The 18007-nt window shown below is 37.1% G+C and overlaps 2 protein-coding genes across 2 annotated transcripts; both read left to right on the top strand.

Annotated features, from left to right (window-relative positions):
• Positions 1-914: 914 nt before the first annotated feature.
• Positions 915-3689, top strand: LOC121954816 (homeobox protein Hox-D11b-like). The gene is made up of 3 exons (XM_042502524.1): positions 915-1494; positions 2368-2509; positions 3244-3689. Exons 1-3 carry the CDS (start codon positions 915-917, stop codon positions 3335-3337), a joined length of 816 nt encoding a protein of 271 aa, XP_042358458.1. The 3' UTR covers positions 3338-3689.
• A 5399-nt stretch (positions 3690-9088) lies between these two features.
• On the top strand, positions 9089-13343 carry LOC121954353 (homeobox protein Hox-D9b-like). The gene is given in 5 exon segments (XM_042501803.1): positions 9089-9242; positions 9245-9364; positions 9367-9536; positions 9539-9767; positions 12472-13343. Coding segments are annotated over 5 exon segments (918 nt in total). The 3' UTR covers positions 12717-13343.
• Positions 13344-18007: the final 4664 nt, after the last annotated feature.

Here is an 18007-nt window from a genome sequence, read left to right as displayed (position 1 = left end):
GAAGAAGATCAGAGTTTGTTGCTCCAAATTCCTTCTTGTCCATCACTAAGCAACAATATTCGAGTATTTTTAAGAGATGACTAAGCAAAACGGACATGAATCAGCCTTACTTCTGAGCCTGCGTGGGCGCACACAGGACAGGACGGGTGATAACAGAAGATAAAAACCATTTAAAAGGCTCTAAATTACATTTAAGACCCCCCCTTACTTTATGCCCAAAACTGACTTTTTTGTCCTCCATATTCAAAAAAGTCTGAACATCTGTCTGGGCTGTGGCTTTACAAGTCCAAAATATCCCAGCGATCTTATGACGTTAAGTGTGCATGCCAAAAATGTTTTTCTGTGCGCTTGAAAAAACGTTTTTTTTATTACAGGCTTCATGCAGAACACTTCAATGCTTGTTTCAATTTAAATTCCGCCTCCTGGCGATGTATTTATGTTTTCTAAAGAATGCAATAAAAAGGCTTAACTACAGTATTTTTAGGTCAGTGTGTGTGTGTGTGTGTGTGTGTGTGTGTGTGTGTGTGTGTGTGTGGTTTGGATTTGACATGGCCTGACCGCAGAGACGTGCAGCGCAGCCTTCAGTTAATTGTGCTCAGCAGATCCAGTTTGGGCTCAAGGTCAAAGACTGTTTTCCTCTGTTTCCACACGACACAGAGCTGGTTTCACTGGGAGAGATGGAGACACGTGACTGGCTTTTTTATTATTTAGACTGGGGTATATGATATTTACGTTTCTTGTTTTAACGTTCAGGGCAGCAGATCAGCATGCAGAGCTCAGTTTATTTGAAGTTTGATTACTTTTAGGGTGATAAAAACTGCGTGTGGAAATAGGTTCAAACTACGTTTTTGTGACATTCTTGGCCAAACTGTAAGAATTTGAGCTGTTAGAATTTAAATTATCTTAATTAGTAAATGTATTTACAAAGCTGCGCCTATCCGCAAAAGTCTGACTTTGGCTACCGCCAGCACGAGCCTGCTCCTCCGTGGAAATGGACTCTCCACCAGGCGAACCGTGCCATCACCTCTGCGCCAACTTCCTGCGTCAACGTGCCGGGGGACGCTCTTCATCACCAGAGTTCACTATCCCCGTCAGAGACGATATTCGGCGCCTGTAAGGACAGCTTTCTGTACGGCGGAGCGGTTTACGGGGCGCGTTTTTACGCACAGGCGTTTCCCGGGGACCCGCGGAGTGTCCCCGGCAGATACGCGGCGTTCAATTCCAACTCGCAGCTCCTTCTCCCGGAGGAGAGGAGCCGAGTCCCACCGCCAGTTTTCGGCCAGTTTTTGGAGTGCGCAGAAGATGTGACGGATCAGAGAGCGACACCCGGGAGCCAACCGGAGAGAGAGGCGCGTCAGGCCGCCGAGTGGACGAGCTGCGACCGCGGGGAGAGCAGCGCGGTGAGGGCGGGGTCAGAGTCACCGCAGGCCGTGCAGGAGGACCAAGAGGATGCGCCTTCATCCAGCGGCAGCGGAGGAGACAATCAGGCCTCCAGTGAGTGGAAAGCACACATAATTTAACCCTTTGAAACCTGGGGCGACATCCTTATGCTGCTTTTGGATGCATTTCAAGTATTTCAACCTTTGAGCTCTGAGCAATTTCTGTCAAAAACATGGGGGAAAGGCAATGAGTAACTTAGTAAGACCTGTTTCACAAATTAGAAGATTAAGAGAATCATTTTTTATTTTATTTTTTTTTTAGAAAAAGGAAAAATGTCAAGGGAAAAAAGAAAGAAGGTAGAGAAAAACTATATTTCTAATATTTCTTCATACTTAGAAATTATAGTAAATTTGTAACGTAATTTTAGAGCACTTTTTTCGGGTAATTTCCAGGTGTTAAGTAGAGTCCATAAATTATTTATCAATTTACACATTAAAGTTAATTATTGCTAATTTTTCTCTACATTTGTTGTCAATTTTAACCCTTTGAAACCTGGGTAAGTTGGCTTTATTTTATTTTTTTTCAAAAACACGGGAAGAAGTAGAGAAATGTCCCAGAAATTAGCAAAAACTACATGAAAATTAGCCAAAAAGAGGGAATAACAATAAAAAGTGAAGTTAAAATAAGTTTTGAAAAATAATAGTTAAAAATAACACGAACGGAAAAATGCATGTGGGTCAAAATAAGCACTTCTACTACTCGCTACAAACTGCAGATGTACAAATCCATAAAAATCTTGACATAGACTCTTACAGTCACAGAGCATGAAGGTCACTTATTAACCCTTTAAAACCTGGATCAACATCACTTTCTTGAGCTTGCATACAGGTTGGCCATATTAGAATAACTGGATCATAATTCTGTTTTTGTGGTTTTTTATGAACTGTTAGAGCTTTACTGGGCCTGTCATTTCCCCTCTCTCTGCAGCAGAGGCCTGTGTGAGCAGGAAGAAGCGCTGTCCTTACTCCAAGCAGCAGATCAGAGAGCTGGAGAGGGAGTTTCTCTTCAATGTTTACATCAGCAGAGACAGACGCCTGCAGCTTTCCCGCCTCCTGCGCCTCACAGACCGGTGCGTGCAGTTTGTAATTATTTAATCAGATCTGGACTGGACACAGGAGAACACTTAGGCCTGGGCGAAGAGACACATCTAACCTTGCTCCACGGTCTTAGGTCAGACTAATGAAAACGTCCAGAGAGCTATTTTTATAATTCTCTTAATGAATTAGTTACAGGGGGGGAAAGAATTATTATTATTTAATTTTTCAGCACTTTCAGTTGTTTTTTTGTACTTTTTTTTAACATGGCATCTTTCTTTCTTTCGTTATCTCTATCTATCTACCTATCTTATTTTGCTAATTTTGTCTGATTTCTGAGTCGTTTCTTCTTCTTCCCATGTTTTTGAGCATTGTGTGTTTGTATGTATATATATATATATAATATATAATATATATATATATATGTGTGTGTGTGTGTATGTGTATGTATGTATGTATGTATATATATATATATATATGTGTGTGTGTGTGTGTGTGTGTGTGTGTGTGTATGTATGTATGTATGTATATATATATATATATATATACGTATATGTGTGTGTATGCATGCATGCGTGTCTGTATGTGCATAGATAGATAGATATGTATTGGCTCATTAATATGTTGAAATCATATACAATCTGAGCAGAATCACTGCATTTTGTTGTGTTTCTGCATGCGTCTTTTTTTTAACTCAGCTAGAACAGCTCAGAGAAATCACATAATAAAAACCTGTTTGTGTTGTTTTGTGTTGTGTTGTTTGCTGCAGACAGGTAAAGATCTGGTTCCAGAATAGACGAATGAAAGAGAAGAAACTGAAGAGAGACAGAGTGCTGTACCACACAGGATACCATCTCTTCTGATGGACTGCCGAGGGGGACAGAGGGAGGAGACAGTCTGTCTTTCAGCATCATGCACAAACTGTGTGACAGCTGTACACACGTTTTCAACTTTCAGTAAGCAGATACATAAAAAAAACAAATTCAGTACCTTCTTGCTACCACAGGAGACCCCCAAGGCTCCAGTTTAGGCCTCATGTTTTTCTCAATACAAACACCTTCTGAACAATCAAAAAACAACAACTTCTTCACCAAATATTCTGTCTCAATCCTGATTTTATTGACTTTCCATCAAGAAAACACTCCTCTTGCTGCTCTAGCCTTATTTGACCCTGACTTCTCTCTGACATTGTGCTGCTTACTGTGAAGAAATTAACCCTTCCTGTGCCTCAGGGCACCATAAACACCAAGGAATGGCAACAAATATTCTTTATCCTTTTCACATCAAGAAAAATAAATATATATTTTTTAAAAAACATCAAATGCAGACGCAGCTCTTTAAAAGCTCAATTATGTGTTTCTAACTTCATATTTCTTTTCAGTATTTGATTTGATTTGATCTTTTTTTGTGTTTTGATGTCTATTTGCACTGCTGACAGTCTAATGATGTGTCTGTGTGTTAATGTTACAGTTTTTAAAATTATTAATCATCTCATCTCACTGTTTATGTGAATTTGCTTATAAGTGATGTTAATAATACCTTTTATATATCTAATTTAACCATCTATTCAGCATATAAATCTGATCAATTTAGCAAAGACAATCTTTATATATTATTCTAATATCTGATGCATGGGCCATTTTGATTTTAGTCAACAAGATTGTAAATAATGACTACATACAGATATATAAGTGCAATCGTATAACTTGTTTTGTGATTAATTAAATATTGAAATACATAATATTATCAGAGTTATTATTTGATGCCACTTGTATATACTTGCATTTGTTGCAACATTATAAAATTGTATTTTAGTCTATATTTTTTATGCATTTTATTTCCAGGGTGTATGTTTAACTTCAACATTAAGAGCAGGTGCATATGAAACGGGGGTTTGGGGTTCCTTTCCCAAAAATAAAAATAAAAACAATGAGGATAAAACAGTTAATTTGCTGCACTCTAATGAACTTTATGCACCAATGTTGACCTTTGCTGCATTAATTTATGCATGTAAATGTCTTTAACTTTGTCAAAATAAAAAGTACTCTGCTACTTTTGTGATTTTATTGGTGGGGGGAAAGGCATATGTCTAAATATTGAAGGGGACACATCGACTGCAACCCTCCAAAATCTGCACCTATGAATATATACATGCACTTGAAGGCAAGTTAATAATTGATTTACTTTATTTTTATAATTGAATTTGATTTATTTTTTAATTACAGCCGCCTAGTTCATCTCAAAGTTCAGACACTTATTAAGTTTGTTATACAAAATAAAATGCATATTAAAAATATATGTAGGCCACTTACAAGGTGTTGTTGTCTGAATGTTTTTACATAAGAAAATTAAAATTAAAAATTAAATTAACATGTCTACTGCACCCCTTGAAAATCTGTACTTGAAGATTGAATTTATTAAATTATTAGATAACCTTCTGAATGACAGACAGACGGGATTATTAAGAGGAAGTGTGTGTTTTGAAAGAGTTTAAAGAGATTTTTTTTATTTAGAAGAGTGTGTAATCCTTAATTTGATGTAGTTTGATTAAAAATTAAGGTACAATTTTGAAGTGTTTTTAATGTATTTCTAATCTAAGGCTTTTTTTAAACTGAAACCTAATGTGTCTCAAAGTTCATATTTTTCAAGTTTATTATATAAAATAAAATGTCCTCTAAAATAAGAATATATCTGGGGGCATTCACAAAGTGTTGTTGTCTAAATGTTTTCACATAATAAAATTAAAGGAACATCATATGTGATCACTTATGCAACACAATAATACCCAGAAGCACATTTAAATAGGCTCATGCTTCAGTTGGATGATGCCTGAATCGTAAACTAAAAAGCTGGTTATTAACTGCTGCCCGAGGCTAGTGTCAAACTGTAACAGAAAAATAAGAAAAATTAGTGAATGGCGCCTACGTCGACCCAGACTTTGAACAACACTGAAACACACAGTGAGTCCAAGGCTGCAGATGAACCTTGAACCGCACAACAACCACAAAACAACCACAAAACAACCACACTGTCACAACCACCATTTCCTCAACTTAATGACTTTTATTGGGGCAATACAGACGGTCTGCTGTCTCTGTCTTTGTCTCACTGTGTGTGTGTGTGTGTGTGTGTGTGTGACGTAAAAAGAAAGACAGGGAGATGAAAGGAGAGATTGTGTTGGAGCTGAAGGTATTCAACAGCCTAATGACCTACAATAAACTCAACCACTAGTGCAGAGATACTCAACTTATGGGGCCAAGTCTGGCTCCTGAATTAAGGTGCCACATGGCCCCTCAACCATTGCTTAATTCACAATAAAAACAAAAATGATTGATACTGGAAAATTGTTTTTGTACTTTTAGTCTAAGGTGTCAGAGTGCGAAAAACAGCATCAGACTAGAGCTTGTTGATCAAAATAAGAGCCACACCCCCGACAGATGTCCTAGCTAAGATACTAACGTCCTAAAATACTAGAAATGTCCCAAATTCCAAGAAACATCCTGAAATCCAAGAAATGTCCCAAATTCCAAGAAATGTCCCAAAATCTGAGATATGTCCTAAAATTCTAAAAATGTCATAAAATCTGAGGAATGTTCTTAAATCCTAAATCTGAGAAATGTCCTAAAAACCGAGAAATGTCCTAAAATCTAAGAAACATGTATTGGGCTCCTACAACTGCCCCCTGGCCTCCTGTCATTTTGCAAATGTGCCCCAAAGCACCCACTGCATTAGAGTTTCTTCTTTCACAGACACGTTTTTAAATGATTTATTTATACATATTTTATCTTGTTGCAAATAAATAAATAAATAATAATAAATAAATATTGGCCTCTGTACCTAACGGATGAGATTTCAGTTCATGGTAAAACAGAAAGATAAAAAATAAATAAAAATACTGTCACACTGCATCTGTTGCATACCAACATATGCCAATCTGTGACCACGAAATTTATATTATCACTAGAAGTAATATTATTCCCATGTTTTCTATATATTTACAGTTACACTGCTTTGAAAATATCTCAGAGATTGTGAAAAAAAAATCATACTGTTATAAACTGATATAAATACTAGAGAATATTGCACAGCTGAATAATTGCCATAGCTGAATTATTGCACTAATTACTGCACGTCAGGACAGTGTTTCAGAGAATTATTGTACCTTTAACTCCCTGTTGCTCAGCTGAAATGAAATAAATAAATTATGGAATTAATTAATAAGCCCTAAGTATAAAAATGGGAATATTAAAACAGACGTTTTACAGCTCTCTTGGACTGTGCTGTGTTAATTTTAAAATATGAGTTTTCCACATCTGAGCCTCTGTAAATTAAGTCTTTGAAACCCAGAGTGACATCACTTTTCTTGTGCTTCTTTCAGACGGCTTTCACAAATCTTTAAATATGAGAAAACATGCAACGAGAAATAAGAAATGTTCCACACATTAAAGAAATAAGTATATTTAGTATTTTTAGGCAAAATTTTCAGGGGAAAATTTCAAGGAAAAATGAAAAAAAGCTAAGGAAAAAACCCTATATTTATAATTACTACTTACATTAAGACAGATTACAGATTTACTACATTTTTAAAAGCACAGGGGTTTTTTTTTGCATTTTCAAACTCTTTTTTCTATTTATTTATTTATTTATTTTTTTACTATTTTCTTGTTATTTTTTGGGGGTGGGTGGGGGGCATTTCCTCTCCACTCCACTCTGAAATGGCCTGGGAAAAGTGCTTAAAAATTATAGTAATTTTGTAACATAATTTAAATATGTAGATATGATCAAGGTTTTGACATTTATTCCTAGCTATTTAAAAACAATCTAAATAATAATAATTATTATATAATACATTTTCTATATATTTCAAGGTAAAAATATAACACACTAAAATAAAAAAGTCACCAATGTCTTTCCATCACGTGTTACAGTGTGCCATATAAATTTCATGAATATGAATTTCATATGTCAGCCTGCATGACTTTTACACAGCTTGACCTCCAGCTCCAGAGGTGACACCGCCACCTGCAGGTTTTTCTGCAATAGCATCCCCTCCGATCTGAATCTTCAGTTGTATATTATATTATATTATATTATAAAGTGCTGATTATGTGTTTATTTTATTCCTGAGACCAGTTTAGAGAGCTCAGACTAACATGATGAAAAGCTAAATAAAAAGTGCTCTGACTGTTGACAGATCTGATTTTGTATGATATAATTTGGGAGTCCCTCCTGCAGAGCGCGAGGACACAGTTTGAACTCATCCGGCCTGCAGATGGCGCCAAGGACGCGCAGGACGCAGCGCGCAGTGATCAAGGTCGGCTGTGAAAAATTTGGCAAAAGTTTGTTTGTTTTTTTAAGTCACGCCTCTTCTCTCCTCCAGCCAATAGGATTTTAGTTTTATATTCAAATATGAACACAATGACGGTGAATGGAGACACCGATGGGCACGAGGCCACATGTGGTTTATGAATCACAGTTTTCAGCATCTTAAATAATCTGGGTGACTATTTATCATTTGACCAACTGTTAGATACAGATGTATCACAATGCATCATTGAGACGATCTAATAGTAGTTAAAAATGAGTTCACGCCCATTTTCAAAATTCATACATATTCACAGATTTCTCTTATTTTAAAAAAGCTGTAAGGTAAAATTTCAGAAAAAAACCCAGAAAAAGTCAGGGAAAAAATAAATATTTTAATTAAAATTTATTTAAAATCATGGTAAAGAATTCTTATTTCTTATTCTTAAGTTTTAGTGACTTTGTGTGGGCCATTTCTCTTTTTTGTCTTTTCTTCTTTTTGTTAAATAGCCTACTATTTTTAAGTGATTTTTTTTTTTTCACTTTTTACTGATTATGTTAATTTGGGGGTAATTTCTTCTTAGCGTTGCTCATTGCCTTCTTAATGTGTTTTTGAAAGACTTCAAACCAATTTGCTCTTTTAAAGAGTTAAATTAATCCAACTGAGGTCTGTATCATTGGGGATGCATGCGCAAATTTAAGCTCATAACGCCAAAAATATGACCTCAGAGGAAACGTTTTCGTCTAATTCTTTCTAGAAATACAAACTGCTTTCATTGCAAGATCAAGAAAATCACTTATCAAGACAAAGTGAAGCCAAAATACGAAAATCACAATTTCAATCATGGAGCGAGGTGCATCGCAAATTAGAAAAGTGCAAATTGTGTGCGGAAAGTATGCAATACCACACACACACACACACACACACACACACACACACACACACACACACACACACACACTTTAAACAAGCTTGTAAACGGCTCCCTGCTACTTTTTATTCTGCCTGTAAAAGTGTGTTTGAGCCGCGGAGCTCTGAGGCTGTGAGCTCCATCAGGCCCATCTGGCTGCAGCTGAGGGCCCGCTATCACGTTTCTGAGCACAAAAGAGCCATTAGATTTATTTCCAATACCGGGTAAATACAGTCTAACCATGTGATCCGCGGTGTAACCAATGGGCAGCCGGGAAAAGGTAAGGGCAGGAAAAAAAAATACTACCATTTTAGGGGAGGATGTAAGCCACTATACCAGCCCATCTAACGTTTTACAGTCGCATTTAAGTGTCTTTTTTATTGAAATAATAAAATAAACATGTCGCTAACGAATTATTATTCCATGATGGGCCTGCAGACCGAGGAGCCGTACGGTGCACATTTCATCCCGGGAGGCTTGCAGGGTTCGGCGGCCGGCTGTGCGAAGCCAGCCCGGAGAGCGGAGGAGGAGGAGGGGACCCCCGGCGCACACATTCGGATTTCTCACATTTTTCCAACAAACAGACGAGCTTGAACGGCTTCTCTCCGTGGGCGAGCACCTCTGCGTCCTCCTCGCCCTCTTCCCCGCAGCTGCAGCCCGCCCCCGGCGCCTCCATCCCGGCCTCTTCCACCCGCACCCGCTGCTCAGCCACCACCACCCGTACTACGGCCCGCAGCCGCAGAGCCACGCCGAGCACCTCGCGCCCTCCGCGGGCTCGGAGAGCAGGTTCGTCCGCTGCTGGGAGGGGGCCACCCCAAACTCGGAGACCTCCCTAACGCACGCGGCCGGTTCCCCGGGTGCGTCCCCGCCCAGGGTGACCTCTCCGATCCAAACCCGCGGTACGAAGCGGTGGAAGCGGAGAGCTCCCCGCCGTCCCAGGACAGCCCCGGGGAGTCCAGCTTCGCCAGCCCGACCGAGGTGGTACTCGAGCGGCTCGGGACCGTGGAGGAGCTCGGGAGGAAGCCGGAGCTCAAAAAGGAGGATGAGGAGAGAAAAACAAAGCAGCCGCTCGACCCCGGTAAACACCGATATATACCAATCTCAGGAATGTTTATTAGCAGTTAAAAAGTGACAACACACAGGGTGTGTGTGTGTGTGTGTGTGTGTGTGTGTGTGTGTGTGTGTGTGTGTGTGTGTGTGTGTGTGAGTGAGACAGACAGGGTGAATGTGGCCTACGCAGCCTAAGTAAGTGTGTGTGACTTTTATAGCCCTATAAATGTCTTGTAAACGGTAAAATATAAAACTTTATTGTCCATTAAAATAATTAAGGTGCTATTGCTGTTATTTAACAATTTGCCACTACAGAGAAAACGCAGGTAGGCGCGCGCTAAGTTTCTCTGCTCGGATTTGTGCAGGATAGTAAATCTGTTTTTTTCTTGAAATTAATGCTCGAAACATTTTTTTCCTAAAAATGTTGCAATTATATTGTATAAGCATGTTTTTTTTCAAAACGACTTGAATAATTTCTAGGCCCGTAAACGTTTGTAGCTGGCAGGAGTAACTTCATAATACAGCATTGCAACCGAAACATCAAATAACTTTTATTTTAACTTTAAAGTAACTTTAAGTTTACGCTTGGATAATAATAATAATAATAATAGTAATAATAATAATAATAATAATAATAATAATAATAATAATAATAATAATAACAACAACAATAATAATGTTTTTGATTAATTATTTTCGTTGCTACATTTATTTATTTATCTGGTATTACATTTTGACTGCACATGGTGATTTGTTTATTGTTAAACGTATTTGCTACTAAATAAAACCTCTTGAATTGCTATAAGCTTTTTTTGTGTGTTAGAAATTGAATTAGAAATTCTGAGATCTGCTTTTTGGTAAAAATAAATAAATAAATAAATAAATAAATAAATAAATAAATAAATCTTTTAGCCTTTTTAGCTTTTCAGGAGACCGGGAAGTTTAGTTCTTATTATAAGTAATTCAGAAATTGAAGTAAAGTGAGCAAAAGTGAGCAACTCTTTGGTTGCTTTACTTTTTTAAAGTGCCCCATAAAACATTTCACGTGAGGGAAACGTTCAAATTCCCCCAACTGCAGTTTAATAACTCTAAAAATGAGGCTCAGTTTGGCTTTTCTCCAGCACTGCCTGCACTCACAAGGAGATTTAGACTTTATTGGCCACTCTCCTGTATTTATTGCTGTCCTCCCAAAAACATTCTCATCTTTAAAGGTCTACAGCTACATCAGAAACCACCGACATAAATTTACATAATGTCACATTATCTTATATTATTTAAATGGTGGAAGGGTAAAATGAGGGCATAAACAACCCTGCTGCTAATAAACATGGTTTAGATTCGGTAAATGGTTTAAAAAAAATAGAAATATATAAGATAATTGGATGTTGTCTTTATTTATGGAGCCATGTTTTTTGAGCATGTGTGCTTTTGTTTCTTTTTCTAATGAGCCCAAAACGGCAAGCTCATAAAACTGGTTCCTGAGAATAGTTTCTCAGATTTTTATGTCAGTCTTTGAACTCCTCTCTCTCTCTCTCTCTCTCTCTCTCTCTCTCTCACACACACACACACACACACACACACACCCATCCTCTCTTCATCCATGCCTCCCTTACACACCTTTTGATGTTATTTATTTATTTTTAATTTGCCTTCTTTCCCTTTTCTTCATTTCTTATCTTGTTTGAAACCAAGACTTCCTTTTTTAATAAAACTTGCTGTATTTAGAGAGCAGTAATACTCAGTATGCGGCCTTCAGGCCAAATCTGGCCCCCCATACAGTGCCAAGTGCCTCTGTATACCACAGGTGCCTTATTTATACTTTAAGTATACATGGGGTGCCAGAGTGCATAAAACAGCATCAACATAGAGTTTGGGTACTAAAATCTGAGAAATGTCCCAAAATCTTTGAAACGTCCCAGTATCCGAGAAATGTCCTAAAATCCAAGCAATGTCCATAATCCCAGTACCTGCTGGAGCAGACTGTCAAACATGTTGTGCGCTGGGGCGGACTGTCCTGTCGGATATGTCCTCCCTGGAGTGGCATGGTGGACATGTCCGCGCTGGAGCGGGCTGTCGGACATGTCCGCGCTGGAGCGGGCTGTCGGACATGTCCGCGCTTGAGCTATCAGTAAAGAAAACAATGATGATCGGTGTGTTGTAATAAAAACAAGTATATTCCATGGATTAACTACAGTCTTTCTGAACTGTGTAGAGGGAAAACCTGGATAATCACAATGTTTGTGATGAAGGACAGGTTGTTTCTTCATGCAAAATAGATGCCAGGTCTAAAATTCAATCAAACTGCTTTATTTTAGGGGTTTAGTGAAGCCGGGTCACTTTTGACCTTTTGAAAAAGTTTGTCAGAAAGTCAAGACAGGGAGGGGTTAACCCTTTGACGCATGGGACAAAATCACTTCTCTTGTGCTTTTCACGAGTATTAAAAACATTTATCCCCAAAATTAACTACATTTTTAGTAATGTAATTTTAAGTAATGTTACAGAAAATGATTAAAATGTTTAAGCATTTTTTAGGTATTTTTAGGCTTTTTAATATTCTGTTTTTTATGATTTTTTCGGGTAATCTCTCTCTTTTTTTTTTTTACTTAATTTTTGGATAATTTCTTTTTAATTTTCTCCTTGTCTTGGTTTTTGAAAGAAATTAAGCCAATTTGTTTAGGCTTCAAAGGGTCAAAGTAAAACTCTGAGCCTCTCTGTTTCTTCTTCTCCTGCAGAAAACCCTGCAGCCAGCTGGATCCACGCTAAATCCACCCGGAAGAAGAGGTGTCCGTACACCAAACACCAGACCCTGGAGCTGGAGAAGGAGTTCCTCTACAACATGTACCTGACCAGAGACCGGCGCCTGGAGGTGGCGGGACTTTTGAATCTAACAGAGCGGCAGGTCAAGATCTGGTTCCAGAACAGACGCATGAAGATGAAGAAGCTGATGATCCGGGAGAGGAGGGGCGTGAACGAATGATGGATCTGTATTATTTTTTTTTTTGGATCGGTGGAGGTGATGCTACAGCTGATGAATAAAACACCTCAAGACGACCAACGTCTCTCCAACATCAGCAGCTTTAACTAAGATTGTGGAGCTCACACGGCTGCTTTTGGAAATCTGCAAACTGTGCAAATTTTGGAGACCAGGATGTTGAAACACTTCTACAAAAAAAGAAGAAAATATTCCTTTCGGTGTCTTTTTCATGCTCTAAACTTCCATCTGCATGCAACAAAATGAAGACATCCAGCGTGTCAGCCGGGGAAACTTGTATATAACTCTCAGAATAAAATGTTCAAATTCACAAGAAGACCCATAAATTGAATTAAAACAACACACTAGCAGATATCAAAGACTTTGCTCATTTTAAAACACATCTGGTTTTCATGAGGCTGTATATCCCACATGTCCAAAACTGAAACTACTTGACACATACTTGACTTCACATAAATTGTCTGTGCTTTGTGCCAAACTGTGAGCTGCGTTTTATGATTTAATGCTAAAACTCCTCATAAAAACTGCTTCCCCTCGTGCCAGACGTGGCTGTGCTGCGTCCGCTGCGGCCTGAAATACTCCCACAGTGTTTATTTGTAAACTGAAATAAAATACTTTTGGGGGAAAGAACCTGAACCAACAGAAGCCTGAAATCTAATCCTAACAATGATAAAAAATTTTTTTTAAAAAATGCCTAAAATATACAAGAGAGGGAGACAAAATCAGACAGTTAACTCTCTGAACCCTGGAGAGACATCACTTCTCTTGTGCCGCTTTCAGATGCCTTTTGCAAGTATTTAAACTTTTGAACCAAATTGGAGCGATTTCTTGAAAAACTTGGGAAACAAGGCAATGACCAAATTGTTGAAATGTTCTACAAATTGCAAGAAATCAGGAAATTTAGAAAATTACTTTTTAAAAGCTAGAGAAAAATGTCAAGGGAAAAAGCAAAAAATAAATAAATAAATAACAGCAGGAAAACAATTAAATACTTACAATTATTTTAGGATTTATTCTAGTTTTACCCCCTTTTTAAGATATTTCTTTGGTTTTGATTCCTTTTTCTTTTTTTAAACTAATTTTTCAGTCTTTTTTTTCATCTTTATTGATTATATCTTTTCAGTAATTTTCCAAGACATTTCTTTGTTTTTTAAAAGCATCTTTTTCTCTTTATCATCATCTTTTTTCTTTTCTTCCCTTTTTAAAAAAAATAATTTTCCATTTTTTTTTTAAATTTTCAATTATTATTTTTAAGCACATTTCCTATATATATACATACATATACACACACACACACACATATATATATGCAACTTTTTAGTTAAGTTCTTTAAGTTCTTGTAATTTTAAAACTAATTTCTTGTCATGTCCTTTCTTTTAAAAATACTTATTGCCTTCCTCCCATTTCTTTTAAAGAAATCAGGCCAATTTTCTCAGGTTACAAAGGGTTAAATGCATTGTGTCTTTTCAGAATACATGTCTGTTTTCACAGGAAATGATGCACACAGTCTTTTCAAAATTAACTTACAGCATTGGTAAAAAAAAAACAACCCAAAAAACAACTCGCACCTATGTTTATTTCCCTGTGCAACGAAAGCACGTGGTTATCTTTAGAATTAAAGAATTGAACAAGCAGGCTCCAGGTGAAAGTCCAGGGTCTGATGGACCCATCAACCTCCCCTCACGCCCGACCTATAGAGACCTTCCAGCAACCTGAATTATTTTGTTACCAGCACTGTTTGAAACTAGGCGGGTTTCTATTAACCCTCAAATTGCACAAACTGAAATTACAAATATAACATACACCTAATGGAAACATGTCAATTTTGAAAAACTTCCAATTTATTGCAAGACAGTTTTTGCGCTCACATGAGGTGGTATTTTAGGTGAAGCCATATTTTACAAAACTGCAATGGAAACACTTTTTAGTCGTTTCTAGGTCACATGATGCTATGGCTATGTGCTTGTCAGTAGGAACTGGCTCCCATGATGCAGCAGGAGCTACAAGAGCTGTTATTGCATCACATAACTCTGAGAAAGTTTTGAATCCACAATTCCTCTGTGAAATCGTGGACTACATCTCCCAGAAATCCCTCATACGTGGCCGCTCCCACATATAAGGGGCTCGCCTTTCCATCACGGCTCCATAACACGCCTACGTGGCCTTGGATTGGAAATAATCACGGCTAGTGTGGTGGCTGCAATAGAAATAAAGCTGCTAATGTTTTGAGCATCCGTCGCCATGGTTACTGGGATGTTATCACGAGAGGAGAAGTTACAGAACATCCCTCAGTGGAAACACAGTCAGCTCCACATTGTGTTTCATCGACATTTTGAAAAAAGTTTTGTGCAAATCTGTAATATAAACCTATCTACTGACGTGTCCAGCAGTGTATCATATTGCCACAAAAGGTGCCTTTTTGTGTCATTGCAGTCAGTTCTCCCTTTGAAGTTGTCAAATATAACCACTTTGGTGTAAGATACGGCCTCCAAAAGCCACTTTTACGGTGGTATGATATGCCACTAGATGGCATCAGTAATGCAGCCAGACAGAACTGTGCGCTGTGTTATGATTTACCGCCAGTTGGCTTTACAGCACCTGACGTGGCAGTATGATACGCTGCAGGAAGCGTCAGTTGATAATGTGGCTGGATGGAACCTGTTGCGGCTGTATGATACGCCATTGGGCAGCGTCAGGTTGAAATGCTGCTGGTATTGACATATTATAAGGAACTGGAAGATACCTCTAGGGTGCGTTTGTTGACAACCCAGTGTTGGTTGCGGCATCTTGGAACAGATGCAGGAGGATACATAGAGTGTAATATGTAGACGCAAAAGTCCAGTGACAAAGTGGCAATATGTGATGCACTGAGATGAGAGCATTTTGGTCAGTATCTGTTGCTGAAATCACTGACAAAGCGGCGGTATGTGAAAAGTTCAGACTAAGAACAGGCTGTGCTGAAATATATTTTGTCTATCCATAGCCTATTTAGATTAAAGTTGGAACAGAAAATTAGGTTAAATTTGCAACATTTTAACTACAAAATTTAAAAATGCCAATTATTAAAAAACACTTACAATTAAAAACTGCAATAAACAAATACTTTTTGAGTTATTCAGTGTGTTTCAGGTGTTTCTGACACACAGATAATCATGTGGTGTTTAATCTTAAGTCTCCGTGTTACAACCAATCCAGTCTCCCCTAAAATAATACAAAGAGGGGACCTTAAATATTTTGTATTTTTGTTCCTAAAACAGGAGAAAAATCTTCTTGTTTTGTTTTTATAAACTGTGCATGTAGCCCAACGGCTCTATTTGTTGTTACTGTTGTTGTTGTTATTGTGTTGTTGCTGTATATCTGTTGTTAATGTGGGTCCAATAATATGCAGATCATGCCTCCACACACACACACACACACACACACACACACACACACACACACACACACACACACACACACACACACAGACACACACACACACACACACACACACAGACACACACACACACACACAGACACACACACACACACCAGTCATGCTAAGCTACAGTGTGACAGGAGTCCGATGGTTATTTTACCTCCTGTAGGAAACAAACTGCTTCAGGTTCCTGTGACAAACAAACCTGATTTTCATGTTACTTTGTGGTGTGAAAACATCAAGTTAAGAAAGTATCAAAGGACATATTGTAGAAATATTAGTATTTTTAGTGTTTCGTTTTTCCACAAGGATGAGGTGGAGTCTCTTTGGGAGAAAAGGAAATGGGCTATGTTAGCCTTCAGCTGCAGGCTCTGACTCAACTGTGAAGACAAGAGGCCTTCATTTATTCATCCATCCATCCATCCATCCATCCATCCATCCATTTATTCATTCAATCATGCTCAATATGCTGCTGGTGGGGATTTTATAAAAGTTGAATAAAGGATGAATGACATCATCACTGTTAATTAAACAGTGTCCCTGTTGATTTTATTTATTTATTTGTTTAGTTTGAGGACTTTATTTGATGTTTACTTGTTGTAGCAGCTGTATTAGTAAGATTTTTATGTCGTAAATTAATTAATTTATACCAATACATATGCAGGATTTTTTGGGGTTTGGTTATATAGTTATAACTAATTAACTAAATTACAGTTATATAATATATGTCATATTATTTGTAATCATTATTTTGTATGAAATAGAAGATTACATTCAAAATGCTACTGTCACTGCTGCACCTGCATACATTTTGTAGCCAAAATTTGCATAGATGAGCCAGTTATAGCTATAATCAAATGACAGTTGTACAGCATAATTGTTGTAGTATTTATATTGTAGCCTGTTATTTTGTATCATTTAATTGTAAACGTTTTTGTATAATGTAGAGAAAAATACACAAAATATGTCTACTGGGCAGCCTATTTTTTGTAGCATATCTGTAATCAAGTTTTCATTTAATATAATATTAGTGTTTTGTAAGAGAAACACACAAAATGCAACAACTACAACAGCTGTTTCTACTGAGTAGTAACGTACATATTTTTGGTGGCAAATCGTTTTGTTAGATTATAAAAGCTGTAACAAAATCAAAATTCTAACGTAATTAATATTTGTTTGTATTGAATGTGTTTAATTTTTTATTTTTATATTTTAATGAGAAACATAAGTATTTAATATAGGCGATGGCTTGGTTTTGGCTGTAATGAATTTACAGCTGTATCGTTATTATAATGTTCATATTTTGTATGAAATTGAGAAACACAACAAACAGACACACAAAATAACACAAAATACGGCGACTACAACAACTACTGAAGGGCAAACTATTATTGGTACAAAAACAAAAAGGAAGTTGCATTATAATGTATGATTCTTTGCATTAAATGTTTATATTTTGCTTGCAGTAAAGAAACGCGCAAAATATGTCCGCGTTAATCGTTTGGCTGGATTATTATAGCTGTAATAAAATTATAATATAAGATATATTTAACATAAGAAACGCAAAACAAAATTACGACAACGACACTATCACGTCTGGGTCGATTATTATAGGTGTAATAAAGTTACAATGGTTTTATTGTTTATTTTTTATAATAATATTTGTGTATAAAAAATATGGAAATACACAAAATACTAAACTAACATGACTACCTCTAATAATTCTTGTATCAAATCGTGGTGTTAGGTTATTGGAGCTGTGATAAAATTAAAGTTGTATATGTTAAGTTATATAAATGTTTGTTTTTTTATGAAGTAGAGAAATGCGCATAAAATATTTTTTAGATAATCGTTTGG

Source organism: Plectropomus leopardus, chromosome 15 (genome assembly GCF_008729295.1).
Source record: "Plectropomus leopardus isolate mb chromosome 15, YSFRI_Pleo_2.0, whole genome shotgun sequence".
NCBI classification, from domain to species: domain Eukaryota; kingdom Metazoa; phylum Chordata; class Actinopteri; order Perciformes; family Serranidae; genus Plectropomus; species Plectropomus leopardus.
The sequence above is the reverse complement of the archived record's forward strand: the minus strand, read 5'-3'. Positions and strand labels throughout refer to the sequence as shown.

What these genes read in the sequence shown, in the direction of transcription:
- LOC121954816 (XM_042502524.1), top strand. Translation starts at nt 915, where the DNA reads ATGTATTTACAAAGCTGCGCCTATCCGCAAAAGTCTGACTTTGGCTAC. An exon ending in AGGAGACAATCAGGCCTCCA is followed by an intron (nt 1,495 to 2,367) that starts GTGAGTGGAAAG and finishes CTCTCTCTGCAG; the next exon opens with CAGAGGCCTGTGTGAGCAGG. An exon ending in CTCCTGCGCCTCACAGACCG is followed by an intron (nt 2,510 to 3,243) that starts GTGCGTGCAGTT and finishes TGTTTGCTGCAG; the next exon opens with ACAGGTAAAGATCTGGTTCC.